Source organism: Pristiophorus japonicus, chromosome 3 (assembly GCF_044704955.1).
Source record: "Pristiophorus japonicus isolate sPriJap1 chromosome 3, sPriJap1.hap1, whole genome shotgun sequence".
Classification (NCBI taxonomy): Eukaryota; Metazoa; Chordata; class Chondrichthyes; family Pristiophoridae; genus Pristiophorus; species Pristiophorus japonicus.
The window spans coordinates 239,805,854-239,826,119 of NC_091979.1; the positions used below are offsets into that span (position 1 = coordinate 239,805,854).

Below are 20,266 nucleotides of genomic sequence, written 5' to 3' on the forward strand. Positions count from 1 at the left end.
ATCTCATCGCCAATTGTCATGTCTTTAGATGCTCTGATAATGACTCCACGAGGCAAAGTATTGTACTTGAACTGTAGTGACCTTAGTCCATTTAATATAACTCCAGAGTGAGGATACCACATGGCGGATTCCCTTTTATACCTGGGTACCTGTGGTGTACAGGTGACCCCTGGGCCTCCACCAGTTACACCCTCTGGTGGTGCCAGCATAGTGTATACAGTGTGAACCTTGTTGATGGTACCTCCGGTAAACAAGTCTCCATCTTATGCAACTGTACAGTGACTACACAGAGAGTATATCTATAACACACTCCGTTAACCAATCCTCAATCCATTCTAGTATATTACCCCCAATCCCATGAGCCCTAATTTTGTTTAATAACCTCGTGTGTCACCTTTTAGAATGCCTTCTGAAAATCCAAATACATCACATCCACTGATTCCCCCTTATCTATTCTACTAGTTACAACCTCAAAAAATTCTAACAGATTTGTCAAATATCATTTCCCTTTCATAAATCTGTGTTGACTCTGCCCAATCCTATTATTATTTTTAAGTGCCCTGTTACCACAGCCTTAATAATAAATTCTAGCATTTTCCCTACTGCTGATGTCAGGCTAACTGGTCTGTAGTTCCCTTTTACTCTCTCCCTCCTTTCTTAAATAGCGGGGTTACATTAGCTACCTTCCAATCTGCGGGAACCGTTCTTGAATCTACGGAATTTTGGAAAATGACAATCAATGCATCCATTATCTCGACAGCCATCTCTTTCAAAACTCTAGAATGTAGGCCATCAGGTCCTTTCTAACTGCATGCATTCAGTGCCACACTGGTCCTTAACAACTAAGCTATTGGGGGAAATGCACCTTGATTTCAGGGCTCGGTTTAGATATTAGTACAAGAATCTGCATTGATATAAGGGCCTTTCACATCCTCAGGACGTGTCAAAGTGTCTCAGCAACAGTGAATTACTTTCGAAGTGTAATCACTGTTGCTTTGTAGGAAAGATGGCAGCAAGTTTATGCACAGCAAGCTCCCACAAACAGCGACTTGCCAATTCACTGTGTTTTTTCAAGGAACAAAAGATGGCCAGGACAGTGGGACAAGTACCAGATCTTCTTCAAATATTCCCACAGAAACCTGAACTGGAGAACAGGGCTTGGTTTAACATTGCACCTGAAGCTCAGCTCTTCTGGCAATGCAGCACTTCCTCAGTACTGCCCTGCAGTGTCAGCCGAGACCACGCACTCTAATCTTGGCTTGGACTCACAACCTTCTGGCTCAGGCAAGAATGTTACCACTGAACAAAGAATGTGATTACTCCAACGCACTCCTGGCCGGCCTCCCACATTCTACACTACGTAAACTTGAGGTCATCCAAAACTCGGCAGCCCGTATCCTAACTCGCACCAAGTCCCACTCACCCATCACAACCTGTGCTCGCAGACCTACATTGGCTGCCTCGATTTCAAAATTCTCATCCTGGTTTACAACTCCCTCCAAGGTCACACCATTCTCCATCTCTGTAACCTTCTCCAGCCCCACAACCAACCTCCCCAGAGATGTCTGCACCCCTCAAATTCTACCCTCGTGAGCATCCCTCATTATAATCGCTCAACCATCGGTGGACGTGCCTTCAGCTGCCTGGGCCCTAAGCCCTGGAACTCCCTCCCTAAACCTCTCCACCTCTCTTTCCTCCTTCAAGACGCTCCTTAACACCTACTTCTTTGACCAAGCTTTTGGTCATCTGCCATAATTTCTTATGTGGCTCAGTGTCAGATTTACCTGCTTTCTCTTATAACACTGCTGTGAAGCACCTTGGGATGTTTTACTAAGTTTAAAGGTGCTATATAAATACAAGTTGTTGTTGTTGAACCCAGAAGAGACTGCGTCTGTAAAAGATCCCATCTACGCACCCGCTACATATAGCAGTACAGACACACAAGATCAAATACGAGTGCGCACAGGCTACATACTCAGATTGATCCTCAACTATAGGAAAATCGATTAAAAATAAATGGTCATCTTCCTCAGGCATCTCCAAGGTCCCAAGATTCGTCTCTTGAACTGAGAAAACACAAGGAAAGGTACAAATTAGAAATTAATACTCCATGTTTGTCATAGCTCAGTGAATTCACAAATAGAACAACTGTAGACAGAAAAGCAATCCCAGGTTACATCGTCACAAAAGGAGACTTTCGCATTTAATCTTTTTTTTTAAATTCACTCTCAGGATGTGGGCGTCGCTGACAAGGCCGGCATTTATTGCCCAGCCCTAACTGCCCTCGAGAAGATGGTGGTGAGCCGCCTTCTTGAACCGCTGCAGTCCGTGTGGTGAAGGTACTCCCACAGTGCTGTTAGGGAGGGAGTTGTAAGATTTTGACCCAGTGACATTGAAGGAACGGCCGATATATTTCTAAGTCAGGATGGTGTGTGTGATTTGGGGGTGATGGTGTTCTCATGCGCCCGCTACCCTTGTCCTTCTAGGTGGTAGGGGTCATGATCTCTGCACTCCTCTAATTCTGCCCTCTTGAGCATCCCTGATTATAACTGCTCAACCATTGGTGGCCGTGCCTTCTGTTACCTAGGCCCCAATCTCTGGAACTCCCTGCCTAAACCTCTCCACCTCTCTACCTCTCTTTCCTCCTTCAAGACGCTCCCTAAAACCTACCTCTTTGTCACCTGCCCTAATTTCTACTTATGCAGCTCGGTGTCAAATTTTTATTTCATAATATTCCTGTGAAGCGCCTTGGGACGTTTCACTACGTTAACGGCGCTATATAAATACAAGTTGTTGTTGTTATCTCAGCACCAGGTCTGCCAACTCTGGTGAGATGCATTCCGGGAGATTTCATCCCATGGCCTCCAGCCGCCCCAACACTCCTGCCATGTCCGCCCTCACCATGCACTGCCCTCCCACACCAAATGGATTCATTACCTGATCGCATGATTCTCCACTTGTTACATTACACAACAGTGACTACCAGCGACTTCTCTTCAGAAAATACTTCAATTGGCTGTAAAGCGCTTTGGGACATCTTGTGGTCGTGAAAGGCGCTATATAAATGTAAGTCTTTCTCTCTCGTCAGTCAGATAATCTTTCCCCCAACACCCCCCCACCCCCATCATCTGCATCATTATTATAACAGAATAGAATCAGAGAATGGTTACAGCACGGAAGGCAGCCATTCGGCCCCTCGAGCCCATGCTAACCCTCAGCTAGTCCCACTCCCTCGGCCTTTCCCCGTAGCCCTGATTTTTTTTTCCCCTTCAGACACTTGTCCAACTTCCTTTTGAAAGCTGTGATTGAGTTTGCCTCCACCACCCTCTCAGGCAGTGCATTCCAGATCTTAACCACTCGCTGTGTAAAAATGTTTTTTCTTATGCTGCCTTTGGTTCTTTTGCCAATCACCTTGAATCTGTGTCCTCTGGTTCTCGACCCTTCCGCCAATAGGAACAGTTTCTCTCTCTCTACTCTGTCCAGGCCCCTCATGATTGTGAACACCTCGATCAAAGCTCCTCTTAACCATCTCTGCTCCAAGAAGAACAAGGTGTTCCAAAAACATTGGGGGAAAAGCAGCTTTTTAAAAAAAATTAAAATGCCCCCATGATTCTTCTCCTGGGTTTCTGCTCGGGAGCAGTGTCCTAAAGATTAGGCTTTAATCCCTAGAGACTCAAGGGCAATACTGAAGGGTTGGTAACCCGACCTAGCACCCACTCAACAGTGTGTGGCATGGGGAGAGAAGGAGGCCAAATGTGGCTGAAGAGCGGAGACACTTTTCCACCCGGAGAATTGTCGGGATCTGGAACGGTCCACCTGAAAAGGTGGTGGAAGCTGATTCTATCAATAATTGTAAAAGGGAGTTGGACAGGTAAAGGAGGATGAGGAACTTGCAGGGTTATGGACAAATGGGGGGGGATGTGGGACTAAACACAACTGCTCTTTCAAAGAGCCGTCACAGTCATGACGGGCCGAATGGCCTCCTTCTGTGCTGTAGGATTCTAACATAGGAAACCATTACATTTCAGATTCCACCTCAGCTCGTCCACTAAACACCAACTAAATGACTAAGAATCAGCTGGATGAAGTTATCGGCAAATCAAGAACACTTACATTGTAACACTACGTACGAATCCAGAGCTGCTTCGACAGATCTATGTTGCCGTAAAGCCATTAAGCTTTGTTGCTGGGTGAAACCCATATTCTGAAACAAATGTCAAAAGAACGGCTCTCAAAACACTTTACACAGTTCAGTTAACATTTCTGTATTGGAATTATAGAATCAGAGGAATTTGCAGCGCGGGAGGAGGCCATTTCAGCCCTTCATGTCCGTGCCGGCTGACCAAGAGCTATCCAGCCTAATCCTACTTTCCAGCTCTTGGTCCGTAGCCCTGCAGGTTACGGCACTTCAGGTGCACATCCAAGTACTTTTTAAATATGGTGAGGGTTTCTGCCTCTACCACCCTTTCAGGCAGTGAGTTCCAGACCCCCACCACCCTCTGGGTGAAGAAGTTTCCCCTGAAATCCCCTCTAAACCTCCTACCAATTACTTTAAATCTATGCCCCCTGGTTGTTGACCCCTCTGTTAAGGGAAATAGGTCCCTCCTATCCACTCTATCTGAGCCCCTCATAATTTTATACACCTCAATAAGGTCTCCTCTCAGCCTCCTCTGTTCCAAAGGAAACAACCCCAGCCTATCCAATCTGTCCTCATAGCTAAAATTCTCGAGTCCAGGCAACATCCTCGTAAATCTTTGTATAGGTTTATATTTCTAAACATGTAAAACAGAATGTTTGGGGACTGGGTAGCCCATTTGCTTAGTACCTCTGGGACCTTAATTCAAATCAAGCCGAGACAGATGGGAATAAAGTGGATGCAGAGATGATGTTTCCAGTTGTGGGCGAGACCAGAACTAGGGGCCATAAATAAAAGTTGGTCACTAATAAATCCAATAGAGAATTCGGGAGAAACTTCTTTACCCAGAGAGTGGTGAGAATGTGGAACTCGCTACGACAGGAAATGGTTGAGGCAAATAGTTTTTTTTAATTATTCGTTCCGGGATGTGGGCATCGCTGACAAGGCCAGCATTTATTTCCCATCCCTAATTGCCCTTGAGAAGTTGATGAGAAGGTAATGAGCCGCCATCTTGAATCGCTGCAGTCCGTGTGGTGAAGGTGCTCCCACAGTGCTATGAGGGAGGGAGTTCCAGGATTTTGACCCAGCGATGATGAACTAAAGGCCGATATATTTCCAAGTCAGGATGGTGTGTGACTCGGAGGGGAACATGGAGGTGATGGTGTTCCCATGCGCCTGCTGCCCTTGTCCTTCTAGGTGGTAGTGGTCACGGGTTTGGGAGCTGCTGCCGATGCATTTAAGGGGAAGCGAGATAAACACACGAGGGCGAAAGGAATAGAAGGATAGAACAATGACGTTGATGCGCAAGTTTTCAGGGTAATCTGGGCCATCATTTCACTGCCTTGATCATATGCAAATAACAATGCAAGAGTGGTAACTTTCCTCTTTAGTTCCAGCAAGCCACAGATATAGGCAAGTATTTTATGCATTTAAGGAGAAGCTAGATAGGGACATGAGAGAGAAAGGAATAGAAGGATTTGCTGATAGGGTTAGAAAATAGGAGCAGTAGTAGGCCATTCGGCCCTTCGAGTCTGCATCGCCATTCAATATGTCATGGCTGATCCTCTATCTCAACATCACATTCCCGTTTTTTCCCCATACCCCTGATATCTTTTATGTCTAGAAATCTAACTATCTCCCTCTGAAATATATTCAGTGACTTGGCCTCCACAGCCTTTTGTGGAAGAGAATTCCACAGGTTCACCATCCTCTGGGTGAAAACATTTCTCCTCATCTCGGTCCTAAATTTCCTCCCCCGTATCCTGAGACTTTGACCCCTTGTTCTAGACTTCCCAGCCAGGGGGAACATCCTCCCCACATCCAGTCTATCCAACCCAGTCAGGATTTTATATTTATCAATGAGATCCCCTCTCATTCTTCTAAACTCTAGTGAATACAGGCCCAGTCGACCTAATCCCTCCTCATACGACAGTCCTGCCATCCCAGGAATCAGTCTGGCGAACCTTATTTGGATGAAGTAAGGTGGGAGGAGGCTCATGTGGAGCACCAACACCAGCACGGACCAGTTCGGCCAAGTGGCCTGTTTCTATGCTGTAGATCCTATGTAATTCTATGACAGGTTGATGGGGTTAGACAAAGAAGGGTGAGAGGAGGCTTGTGTGGAGCACGGACACCAGTGAGGACTGTGGGGCTGAATGGCCTGTTTCTGTGAATACTCTGTAAAGTTCCCTCTATTCCACTGGCTGTAAAAGGTCCGACATGAATGTAACTTGGGGCGGTCTAGAACCCAGGTCCATGTGGGCCACAAACCCGCCCCTGCCATGACACGGACTGCAGGGTTCAAGAAAGCGACTCATCACCACCTTCTCAAGGGCAATTAGAGATGGGCAATAAATGCCGGCCTTGCCAGCGACGCCCACATCCCAGGAAGGAATTTTTAAAAATGCTATTCGCAGCAACCACTCCCTGTGGCAGCGAGTTCCACATTCTCACCACTCTCTGGGTAAAGAAGTTTCTCCCGAATTCCCTATTAGATTTATTAGTGACCAACTTTTATTTATGGCCCCTAGTTCTGGTCTCGCCCGCAAATGGAAACATCTCCTCTCCTCACCTGTCTTGGCTTGATGTGAATTAAGGTCCCAGAGGTGCTAAGCAAATGGGTTACCCAGTCCTCAAACATCCGGTTTCAAGTTTTTTTTAAGAAGAAACCTATACAAAGATTTACGAGGATGTTGCCTGGACTGGAGAATTTTAGCTATGAGCCAGTGCCGCCCAGTGCAGCCAGCAAGATAGGCGAAGTGGGAAATGGGAAAATGTTGCACTGGTGCAGCAGGAGAACTCGGAGGGGGTTTGTACTGAGGTACGCTAGTCGGACAAAGCAGAGCAACAACTCAATGCCCATCCAACTCAACGACTTCATTATTTCAGAAAAACATTTGAACAAAACGAATACCTTAGACCTCATCTAACCCGGTTTGCTCACGTAAAAGGGGACGATTAATGTACATTCAAGTGCCGTCAACATTTTACTTGATGGGTCTCCTGATGTACCGAGGGGGCTCGACAGGGTAAATGCAGAGATGATGTTTCCCCTCGTGGGGGAATCTAGAACAAGGGGGCATAGTTTCAGAATAAGGGGTCACCCATTTAGAACTAAGATGAGGAAAAATTTCTTCTCTGAGAGTCATAAATCTGCGAAATTCTCTGCCCAGAGAGCTGTGGAGGCTGGGTCATGAATATATTTAAGGTGGAGCTAGACAGATTTTTGAGCGATTAAGGGAGTCAAGGGTTATGAGGAGCGGGCAGGGAAGAGGAGCTGAGCGGAAAATCAGATCAGCCATGATCTTATTGAATGGCGGAGTAGGCTGGAGGAGCCGAATGGCTGAGTCCTGCTCTTATTTCTTATGTTCTTTTGTACATCTAACCTCAGTGGAGGTGTCTCCTGTAGAAATACTAGGCTGATGTCAACGACAGAAATATCCAAGGCCTTAAGCGCCATTTTTGTACCGAGATAGTAGGTTATATCTAACTATTATCACTCAGTACAGAGATTACCAGAAAAAAAGAAATTACAATGGGAGTAAAAATAATATACACAATTGCTCGCCAGGGAGGAACTCTGTCACTCAGTGCCCTTCTGTTACAGAGCAAATGGTAATTTACCAAAGAAGAATCCAACAGGACTACCATCAGGTCTGGTATTTAGCCATAGAGCCACCTTCACCATTAAGTCTTTTGCACAATTGTTTCGGTTAAGTCATGCTAGTAGTTGACAATAAACTATTCATTCCAGTCACTGCACTTAGAAAAGTGCCTGTCTTTATATAGTATTTACAGCACAGAAACAGGCCATTCGGCCCAATTGGTCCATGTCGGTGTTTGTGCTCCACACCAGCCTCCTCCCACCCTGCTTTATCTCACCCCATCAACATGTCCTTCCCTTCCTTTCTCCCTCATGCACTTCCCCTTAAATGCATCCACGCTGACCACCTCAACCACTCCCTGTGGTAGTGAGTTCTTCATTCCAACCGGAATACTGCGTGCAGTTTTGGTTTCCATATTTACAAAAGGATATACTTGTTTTGGAGGCAGTTCAGAGAAGGTTCACTTGGTTGAATCCGGGGATGAGGGGGTTGACTTATGAGGAAAGGTTGAGTAGGTTGTGTCATGTGTGCAACTACAATGTAACACCACTGTATTACTGTATACACTCAACTTAGATGCACAGCTTGACCACAGGGGGTGAACTTGTGGGAGACACTCCTTAGCTGATCACACAGGTATATAAAGGGAGGTCCCAAGCAGGATCATCACTTCTGGAGTCCTATAATAAAGAGCTAAGGTCAGAAAGTGGCCATGTCCCTGGAATGTGCCTTGTGTGGTTTCATGCTGTAGAGTGAGGACTTTACATTGGCGACGAGAAACGGCCACCGGTAGCACAGAGATACTGTACTGTGTTGGGGAAGACTGGGATGATTTTGTCGAGAGGCTTCAGCAAAGCTTCGTTACTAAAGACTGGCTGGGGGATGCAGCGGCCGACAAGCGACGGGCTCATCTCCTGACCAGCTGTGGGCCAAAGACTTATGAGCTCATGAAGGACTTACTGGCACCCGAAAAGCCGTCGGACAAAACCTTTGAGGAGCTCAGCAAATTAATCGGGGAGCACCTCAAACCGGCGAGCAGCATACACATGGCCCGATACAGATTCTACACCCACCAACTTTGTGAAGGACAGAGCATACCGGATTTTGTAGCGGACCTCCGGCGTTTGGCCAGCCTCTAAGCTCACAGATGCCTGCAGGGGGGAGATGCTAAGGGACTTCTTTATCGAGGGTATCGGTCATGCGGGAATTTTTCGCACGTTAATTGAGACCAAGGACTTGACCTTGGAAGCGGCAGCGTTGTTAGCTCAAACTTTCATGGCGGGGGAGGAAGAGACAAAAATGATTTAGCGCGCAATTCTGCCTCTAATGCGGCGATAGATCAGGGAGTCAATATTATAAATGCTACTCAGAGCCCCGCAGGCAGGCAGGGCAGTCTGACATTTACCAGGCAGGAATAGATCTCAGAGCAGGATCTCAACAGAGACAATGGCAGGCTGAACGGACGTTCACGTCATCACAGTGGACAATGCGGCCCAGAATGGGGCCATTGACACCCACTAATAGGGTTCTTAAGAGCAGTCAAAGGGACAATCAACGCGGAATTCCCGGCTATAGTCCCTTTGTCCCCAACAATGGAAACTTTAACTCATGCTGGAGGTGTGGGGGAAAACACTCAGCCAGATCTTGCAGATTCCAACATTTTGTCTGCAGAAATGCAATCTCAGTGGCCATTTAGCTCGAATGTGAAGAAAACCTGCAACCAGACTGATATATGAGACATAGAAACATAGAAAATAGGTGCAGGAGCAGGCCATTCAGCCCTTCTAGCCTGCACCGCCATACAATGAGTTCATGGCTGAACATGAAACTTTAGTACCCCTTTCCTGCTTTCTCGCCATACCCCTTGATCCCCCGAGTAGTAAGGACTTCATCTAACTCCCTTTTGAATATATTTAGTGAATTGGCCTCAACTACTTTCTGTGGTAGAGAATTCCACAGGTTCACCACTCTCTGGGTGAAGAAGTTTCTCCTCATCTCGGTCCTAAATGGCTTCCCCCTTATCCTTAGACTGTGACCCCTGATTCTGGACTTCCCCAACATTGGGAACATTCTTCCTGCATCTAACCTGTCTAAACCCGTCAGAATTTTAAACGTTTCTATGAGGTCCCCTCTCATTCTTCTGAACTCCAGTGAATACAAGCCCAGTTGATCCAGTCTTTCTTGATAGGTCAGTCCCACCATCCCGGGAATCAGTCTGGTGAATCTTCGCTGCACTCCCTCAATAGCAAGAATGTCCTTCCTCAAGTTAGGAGACCAAAACTGTACACAATACTCCAGGTGTGGCCTCACCAAGGCCCTGTACAACTGTAGCAACACCTCCCTGCCCCTGTACTCAAATCCCTTCGCAATGAAGGCCAACATGCCATTTGCTTTCTTAACCGCCTGCTGTACCTGCATGCCAACCTTCAATGACTGATATACTATGACACCCAGGTCTCATTGCACCTCCCCTTTTCCTAATCTGTCACCATTCAGATAATAGTCTGTCTCTCTGTTTTTACCACATTATAACCTCACATTTATCCACATTATACTTCATCTGCCATTCATTTGCCCACTCACCTAACCTATCCAAGTCACTCTGCAGCCTCATAGCATCCTCCTCGCAGCTCACACTGCCACCCAACTTAGTGTCATCCGCAAATTTGGAGATACTACATTTAATCCCCTCGTCTAAATCATTAATGTACAATGTAAACAGCTGGGGCCCCAGCACAGAACCTTGCGGTACCCCACTAGTCACTGCCTGCCATTCTGAAAAGTACCCATTTACTCCTACTCTTTGCTTCCTGTCTGACAACCAGTTCTCAATCCACGTCAGCACACTACCCCCAATCCCATGTGCTTTAACTTTGCACATTAATCTCTTGTGTGGGACCTTGTCGAAAGCCTTCTGAAAGTCCAAATATACCACATCAACTGGTTCTCCTTTGTCCACTTTACTGGAAACATCCTCAAAAAATTCCAGAAGATTTGTCAAGCATGATTTCCCTTTCACAAATCCATGCTGACTTGGACCTATCATGTCACCATTTTCCAAATGCGCTGCTATGACATCCTTAATAATTGATTCCATCATTTTACCCACTAGGCTGACCGGTCTATAATTCGCTGTTTTCTCTCTCCCTCCTTTTTTAAAAAAATGGGGTTACATTGGCTACCCTCCACTCGATAGGAACTGATCCAGAGTCAATGGAATGTTGGAAAATGACTGTCAATGCATCCGCTATTTCCAAGGCCACCTCCTTCAGTACTCTGGGATGCATTCCATCAGGCTCTGGGGATTTATCGGCCTTCAATCCCATCAATTTCCCCAACACAATTTCCCGACTAATAAAGATTTCCCTCAGTTCCTCCTCCTTATTAGACCCTCTGACCCCTTTTATATCCGGAAGGTTGTTTGTGTCCTCCTTCGTGAATACCGAACCAAAGTACTTGTTCAATTGGTCTGCCATTTCTTTGTTCCCCGTTATGACTTCCCCTGATTCTGACTGCAGGGGACCTACTTTTGTCTTTACTAACCTTTTTCTCTTTACATACCTATAGAAACTTTTGCAATCCGCCTTAATGTTCCCTGCAAGCTTCTTCTCGTACTCCATTTTCCCTGCCCTAATCAAACCCTTTGTCCTCCTCTGCTGAGTTCTAAATTTCTCCCAGTCCCCGGGTTCGCTGCTATTTCTGGCCAATTTGTATGCCACTTCCTTGGCTTTATTACTATCCCTGATTTCCCTAAATAGCCATGGTTGAGCCACCTTCCCTTTTTTATTTTTACGCCAGACAGGAATGTACAATTGTTGTAAATCATCCATGCGGTCTCTAAATGTCTGCCATTGCCCATCCACAGTCAACCCCTTAAGTATCATTCGCCAATCTATCCTAGCCAATTCACGCCTCATACCTTCAAAGTTACCCTTCTTTAAGTTCTGGACCATGGTCTCTGAATTAACTGTTTCATTCTCCACCCTAATGCAGAATTCCACCATATATGGTCACTCTTCCCCAAGGGGCCTCGCACAATGAAATTGCTAATTAATCCTCTCTCATTGCACAACACCCAGTCTAAGATGGCCTCCCCCCTAGTTGGTTCCTCGACATATTGGTCTAGAAAACCATCCCTTATGCACTCCAGGAAATCCTCCTCCACCATATTGCTTCCAGTTTGGCTAGCCCAATCTACGTGCATATTAAAAGTCAGCCATTATAACTGCTGCACCTTTATTGCATGCACCCCTAATTTCCTGTTAGATGCCCTCCCCAACATCACTACTACTGTTTGGAGGTCTGTACACAACTCCCACTAACGTTTTTTGCCCTTTGGTGTTCTGCAGCTCTACCCATATAGATTCCACATCATCCAAGCTAATGTCTTTCCTAACTATTGCATTAATCTCCTCTTTAACCAGCAATGCTACCCCACCTCCTTTTCCTTTTATTCTATCCTTCCTGAATGTTGAATAGCCCTGGATGTTGAGTTCCCAGCCCTGATCATCCTGGAGCCACGTCTCCGTAATCCCAATCACATCATATTTGTTAACATCTATTTGCACAGTTAATTCATCCACCTTATTGCAGATACTCCTTGCATTAAGACACAAAGCCTTCAGGCTTGTTTTTTTAAACACCCTTTGTCCTTTTAGAATTTTGCTGTACAGTGACCCTTTTTGTTCTTTGCCTTGGGTTTCTCTGCCCTCTACTTTTCCTCATCTCCTTTCTATCTTTTGCTTTTGCCTCCTTTTTGTCTCCCTCTGTCTCCCTGCATTGGTTCCCATCCTCCTTCCATATTAGTTTAACTCCTCCCCAACAGCACTAGCAAACACTCCCCCTAGGACATTGGTTCCGGTCCTGCCCAGGTGCAGACCGTCCGGTTTGTACTGGTCCCACCTCCCGCAGAACCGGTTCCAATACCCCAGGAATTTGAATCCCTCCCTGCTGCACCACTGCTCAAGCCACGTATTCATCTGCGCTATCCTGCAATTCCTACTCTGACTAGCATGTGGCACTGGTAGCAATCCCGAGATTACTACTTTTGAGGTCCTACTTTTTAATTTAGCTCCTAGCTCCTTAAATTCGTTTCGTAGGACCTCATCCCTTTTTTTACCTATGTCGTTGGTACCAATGTGTACCACGACAACTGGCTGTTCTCCCTCCCATTTCAGAATGTCCTGCACCCGCTCCGAGACATCCTTGACCCTTGCACCAGGGAGGCAACATACCATCCTGGAGTCTCGGTTGCGGCCGCAGAAACGACAGAGAGACCAGAAGAGGGTTCTGTGAGACAGGATGACTTTTGGGTCAAATCGATGGACGCCGAGGCTCAGCGGGTCCATGCGGCAAATATTCACAGTTCATACACCAAAACGCCACCAATGATGATGAGGGTTTTGTTGAACGGCATCCCAGTACGCATGGACATGGACACTGGGGCCAGACAGTCACTCATGGGTGTTCAGCAATTCAAGAAGCTATGGCCACTCAAAGCCAATAGACCCAAATTAGAACGTATTGAGACACAATTACGGACTTACACCAAGGAAAGCATTCCGGTGCTATGCAGTGCAATGATGGCTGTCACACACAATGGGCTAGTGAACCGGCTGCCACTCTGGATAGTCCCGGGCAATGGTCCCGCCCTGTTAGGGAGGAGCTGGTTAGCCGAGATGAACTGGAAATGGCGGGGGGGTTCACGCAATGTCCTCAGTGGAGCGAAGTTCGTGCTCACAAGTCCTACAACAATTCGAGTCACTATTTCAACCGGGCATCGGGACTTCCAAAGGCACTAACGTGGTGATACACATTACCCCGGACGCCAGACCGGTGCACCACAAAGCCAGAGCGGTGCCATATGTGATGCAGGAGAAAATCGAGAGCGAATTGGACCGGCTGTTGAGAGAGGGCATCATCTCGCCTGTTGATTTCAGCGACTGGATGAGCCCCATCGTTCCCATTCTAAAAGCGGATGGCTCTGTCAGGATCTGTGGCGACTACAAGGCCACCATCAATCGGGTGTCCCTACAAGACCAATACCTGCTCCCAAGAGCGGAGCATCTCTTCGCCACGCTGGCAGGCGGCAAGCTGTTCACCAAGTTGGACCTCGCCGACGAATCCAAACTACTGACCACCATCACCATGCACAAGGAACTGTTTGCGTATGACAGGTGACCGTTTGGCATTCGATCAGCGGCCGTGGTTTTTCAACGTAACATGGCAAGCCTGCTTAAATCCATTCCTGGAACGATTGTATTCCAGGACGACATCCTCATCACGGGTTGAGACACCGAGGAACACCTCCACAACCTGGAGGAGGTGCTACGCCGACTGGACCGGGTAGGCCTGCGCCTCAAGAAGTCTAAATGTGTTCTCTTAGCTCCTGAGGTTGAGTTTCTGGGCAGGAGGGTTGCTGCAGATGGGATTCGGCCGACCGAATCCAAAACAGAGGCGATTCGACAAGCACCCAGGCCCTGCAACACATCGGAGCTGCGTTCATTCCTGGGACTGTTGAACTATTTCGGGAACTTTCTGCCGAACTTGAGCACGTTGTTGGAGCCGCTACACGTGCTCCTGCATAAGGGGTGCGATTGGATTTGGGGGGACTGTAGGAATGGGCTTTTGATCGGGCGCGAAACCTACTTTGTTCAAACAAATTGTTGACCCTGTACGACCTCCCCATAAATGTTTAGTTCTGACTTGTGATGCATCGTCCTATGGGGTTGGGTGCGTGTTGCAGCAGGTAATGCTGAGGGTCAGCTACAACCTGTGGTTTATGCCTCCAGGTCGCTCTCTCAAGCAGAATGGGGATATGGCATGGTCGAGAAGGAAGCGCTTGCATGTGTCTTTGGTGTAAAAAAAATGCATCAGTACCTCTTTGGTAGGAAGTTTGAATTAGAGACAGACCACAAGCCATTAACATCCCTGTTGTCAGACAACAAGGCGATCAATGTTAACGCATCAGCTCGCATACAGCGGTGGGCTCTCATGCTGTCTGCTTATGACTACTCCATCCGGCACCGGCCTATCACTGAAAACTGCGCCGACGCGCTCAGCAGGCTCCCACTGGCCACCACCGAGGGGGCAGCTGAGCAAAGCGCTGAGATGGTCATGGCTGTCGATGCCTTTGACAGCACAGGCTCCCCCATCACAGCCCGCCAGATCAAAATCTGGACAAACAGCGATCCCCTCCTATCCTCGATTAAGAAATGTGTCCTGACTGGGGATTGGGCGCCCGCATATGGAGCATGACCTGAGGAGGTCAGACCGTTCCATAGATGGATGGATGAGCTCTCCATCCAAGCCGACTGTCTACTATGGGGCAGCTTGGTAGTTATGCCCCAGAGGGGCAGGGAGGCATTCATCAGGGAACTCCACAGCAAGCACCCAGGCATTGTGATGATGAAGGCCATAGCCCGGTCACACGTTTGGTGGTCTGGAATTGATTCAGACCTGGAACACTGTGTTCACAGGTGCACGACCTGTGCCCAGCTGGGTAATGCCCCCAGGGAGGCCCTGCTCAGCCCGTGGCCCTGGCCCACCAAGCCATGGTCATGCATTCACGTTGACTACGTGGGCCCATTCATGGGTAAGATGTTCCTCATTGTAGTAGATGCGTACTCGAAATGGATTGAGTGCATCATCCTGAATTCATGCACGTCATCCATCACCGTGGAAAGTATACGTGCGATCTTTGCAACCCATGGCTTGCCGGATATCCTGGTTAGTGACAATGGCCCGTGTTTCACGAGCTATGAATTCCGGGAGTTTATGTCGGGCAATGGCATCAACCAGGTCAGGACTGCGCCGTTCAAGCCGGCCTCCAATGGCCAGGTGGAACGGGCAGTCCAAATCATTAAGCAAGGTATGCTCAGGATTCAAGGACCCTCCCTACAATGCCGCCTATCGCGCCTCCTGCTGGCCTATAGATCCTGCCCGCACTCGCTCACGGGGGTCCCACCCGCGGAACTACTCATGAAACGAGCACTCAAAACTCGGTTGTCCCCCATTCACCCAGTCCTGACCGACATAGGTGAGGGCAAGCGCAAGTCACAAAACGAGTACCATGACCGTAATTCGAGGGGGAGATGTATAGAAATAAATGATCCTGTATTCGTCCTCAATCACGCCATGGGGCCCAAATGGCTTGAGGGCACTGTCATTGGCAAAGAGGGGAATAGGGTCATCGTGGTAAAACTCAACAATGGCCAGATATGCCGTAAGCATCTGGACCAAGTAAAAAAAAAAGGTTCAGCATGGACACGGAGGAACCTGAAGAAGACCATGAGATGGAGCTCACACTACCGTCAACGAACGTGCAACAAGAGCAATCGGAAAATGTACAGTCCCTGAGGTCAGCCCGGAATCACCACAGGTGACAGACACTCACGTCAGTGTCCAACAACCAGAGCCCCAACTGCGGCGCTCCACGAGGGAGCGTAGACCACCTGAAATACTAAACCTATGATCCCAGTAAGACTTTGGGGGGAGGGGGAATGTGATGTCATATTTGTAACTACAATGTAACACCACTGTATACACTCAACTTAGATGCACACCTTGACCACAGGGGGTGAACTTGTGGGAGACACTCCTTACCTGGTCACTCAGGTATATAAAGGGAGGTCCCACACAGGGTCATCACTTCTGGAGTCCTGTACTAAAGAGCTAAGGTCACAGAGTGGCCTTGTCTCTGGAATGTGCCTCGTGTGGTTTCATGCTGTAGAGTGAGGATTTTACAGGTTGGGCCTCTACTCATTGGATTTCAGAAGAATGAGAGGTGATCCTATCGAAACATATAAGATAATGAGGGGGCTCGATGAGGTGGATGCAGAGAGGATATTTCCACTGATAGGGGAGACGAGAACTCAGGGGCATAATTTTAGAATAAGGGTCTGCCCATTTAAAACTGAGATGAGGAGAAATTTCTTCTCAGAGGGTTGTGAATCTGTAGAATTCGCTGCCTCAGAGAGCTGTGGAAGCTGGGACATTGAATAAATTTAATACAGAAATAGACAGTTTCTTAAATGATCGGGGAATAAGGGGTTATGGGGAGCGGGCAGGGAAGTGGACATGAGTCCATGATCGGATCAGCCATGATTGTATTAAATGGTCTACTCCTGCTCCTATTTCTTATGTTCTTATGTAACCACTCTCTGGGTGAAGAAGATTCCCTGGCTGTGTTTCGAGACACACACACAAAGTATATATTCGGTTTCACCCAAATAACCGCCTTTGTAATGACTGTTTGATGAGGAGCCAGTCTCATGGCTCCAATTGCAGGAGCAGCAGCGAAAGTTGCCTCTGTGAAGTAATATCTCAGACAGGTGGGATGACTGTTTTCACAAGCCTGCCCTGCATCCCAGGAAAGTCCCAGTCATCAAAAAGCAGGCAAGACAAAAACAAAAATACAGAGAGCAATATGCCCCCATTAATCCTGAATAAATAAGATATTAATTAACTCAAGTCAGGAGTAAATATGGGTGTGATGCTGCCAAAAGTGAGTTCACGCATCGAGCTTCTCGAGGCAATAGTTTGACATGACTTTGGGTTCATGCCCATCGAGGCTGGCACTCCAGTGCGGTACTGAGGGAGCGCTGCACTGTTGGAGGGGCAATACTGAAGGAGCGCCACACTGTCAGAGGGGCAGTACTGAGGGAGCGCTGCACTGTCAGAGGGGCAGTACTGAGGGAGCGCCGCACTGTCGGAGGGGCAGTACTGAGGGAGCGCTGCACTGTCGGAGGTACCCTCTTTCAGATGTGACGTTAAACCGAGGCCCCGTCTGCTCTCTCAGGTGAATGTAAAAAGATCCCATGGGCATTATTTCAAAGAAGAGCAGGGGAGTTCTCCCCGGTGTCCTGGCCAATATTTATCCCGCAACCAACTTCACTAAAAAACAGATTATCCTGTCATTATCGCATTGTTGTTTGTGGGACCTTGCTATGTGAAAATTGGCTGCCGTGTTTCCCACATTTAAATCTCACTCATAAATTGTCTGTGCTTGCAGCCGGTTGATGAATACATTTTTCTTGTACAGAAAAGGTCGTGCATCGAGATTATAGAGAGACTTCAGAAACACACACTATGGAGACACCTAGTGGCCAGAGCCTTCAATTGTTGACACAGCTGCTTAAGTCAATAAACCGTGACACGACACAAAATCTTGGCTTTAAATCAAGCAAACGGGAAGCATGATCCGAGGACAACATTTGTGAAGGTGTGCAACCTACACACACACACATAGAATATACATTTTAAACCTTTAATTTGAGCTAAAAGTTGAGCCAATACTCATTGGAGTTTAGAAGAATGAGAGGTGATCTTATTGAAACCTACAAGATTCTGAGGGGGCTCGACAAGATAGATGCAGAGAGGATGTTTCCCCCTCGTGGGGAATCTAGAACTAGGAGGCGTAGTTTCAGAATAAGGGGTTGCCCATTTAAAACGGAGATAAGGAGGAATTTCTTCTCTCAGAGGGTCGTGAATCTTTGGAATTCTCTTCCCCAGGGAGCTTTTGGATCATTGAATATATTTAAGGTGGAGATAGACAGATTTTTGAACGCTAAGGGAGTGAAAGGTTATGGGGAGCGGGCAGGGAAGTGGAGTTGAGGCCAAGATCAGATTAGCCATATTTCATTGAATGGCGGAGCAGGCTCGAGGGGCCGTATGGTTTACGAACATACGGACAATGACGAACAGGTAAAGACCATCTGGTCTATCGAGCCTGTCCCACACAATCGCCATACCTTGTGTATCACAACATATACACTCCCCACCCCACCCGGAACCATGTGATCTCCTGGGAGAGGCAAAAAACACAAACAGTCCAGGCCAATTTGGGGAAGAAAATCTGGGAAATTCCTCTCCCACCCATCTAGGCGATTGAAACGAGTCCAAATCACCACTCTGGCTATTAAATTCCCTGCAGTACCTAACTTCTGTCGGAGGTGATCTCTGCCGCAGCCAGAAACAAATCCAGCTTTCGCTTGAAGGAGTTCAGTGAGTCTGCATCCACCACATGAAACGGCAGCTTGTTCCAGAGGTCTAGTAGACCTCCTGACTTAAATTTGTGCTCCATGGTCCTGCCAAACCTATTTAACTCCTGCTCCCATTTTACTATTTCACTCGGGAAGCAGTCGGGAGTTCGTGAGGCGAGCAGCCTACAAAAGGCCCAACAGTTCAAGGAGAGCGGCGGCAGTCGGGAGGCGGGAGTTCGTGAGGCGAGTGGCCTACAAAAGGCGAGCCAGTGCAGCTGCAGTGGGGAGAGAAGGCAAAAAACAAGTAGAAAGAAATCAAAAGGTGACGTCACAGCTAAGGGGGTAAGTGATTGGCTGGTGATTGGTGAGTAGCTTTTCTTTTTTCTTTTTTTTATCAGTAAGTAACATTTAGCATTGTTTTTGCCAAATTAAGATTATCTAGGGGTTAAGTCATGGCAGGATAGCTCGGACTCGTGTTATGCTCCTCCTGTACTAAGTGGTAAGTCAGGGACGGTGTCCCTGATGACTACGTGTGCGGGAAGTGTATCTGCCTGCAGCTCCTGACAGACCGTATTGCGGCACTGGAGCTGTGGGTGGATGAACTCTGGCGCATCCATGATGCTGAGAATGACGTGAATAGCACGTTTAGCGAGTTGGTCTTACCGCAGGTAAAGGGTACACAGCCAGATAGTAAATGGGTGACCAACAGGAAAAGCAGTGCAAGGAAGGTAGTGCAGGGGTCCCCTGTGGTCATCCACCTGCAAAACAGATACACCGCTTTGGTACTGTTGAGGGGGATGGCTCATCAGGGGAGAGCAGCAGCAGCCAAGTTCATGGCACCGTGGGTGGCTCTGCTGCACAGGAGGGCAGGAAAAAGAGTGGGAGAGCTATAGTGATAGGGGATTCGATTGTAAGGGGAATAGATAGGCGTTTCTGCGGCCGCAACCGAGACTCCAGGATGGTATGTTGCCACCCTGGTGCAAGGGTCAAGGATGTCTCGGAGCAGGTGCAGGACATTCTGAAAAAGGAGGGTGAACAGCCAGTTGTTGTGGTGCATATAGGTACCAAGGATATAGGTAAAAAACGGGATGAGGTCCTACGAGACGAATTTAGGGAGCTAGGAGCTAAATTAAAAAGTAGGATCTCAAAAGTAGTAATCTCAGGATTGCTACCAGTGCCACATGCTAGTCAGAGTAGGAATCGCAGGATAGCTCAGATGAATGCGTGGTTTGAGGAGTGGTGCAAAAGGGAGGGATTCAAATTCCTGGGACATTGGAACCGGTTCTGGGGGAGGTGGGACCAGTACAAACCGGACGGTCTGCACCTGGGCAGGACCGGAACCAATGTCCTAGGGGGAGTGTTTGCTTGTGTTGTTGGGCAGGAGTTAAATTAACATGGCAGGGGGATGGGAACCTATACAGGGAGACAGAGGGAAATAAAATGGAGGCAGAAGCAAAAGATAGAAAGGAGAATAGTAAAAATGGAGGGCAGAGAAACCTATGGCAAATAACAAAAAGGGCCACATTACAGCAAAATTCTAAAAA

The 20,266-nt window shown here is 47.6% G+C and overlaps 1 protein-coding gene across 1 annotated transcript in view; it reads right to left on the bottom strand.

The window, feature by feature from the left end:
• LOC139255526 (uncharacterized) overlaps positions 1-20,266 on the bottom strand; it is a 170,795-nt gene that overhangs the window by 70,993 nt on the left and 79,536 nt on the right. Inside the window, exons 9-10 of the mRNA XM_070873948.1 lie at positions 4,114-4,204; positions 1,976-2,066 (exon numbers count right to left, since the gene is read on the bottom strand). Of these exons, the coding sequence (XP_070730049.1) occupies positions 1,976-2,066; positions 4,114-4,204 (182 nt within the window). The remainder of the gene's footprint in view (positions 1-1,975; positions 2,067-4,113; positions 4,205-20,266) is intronic.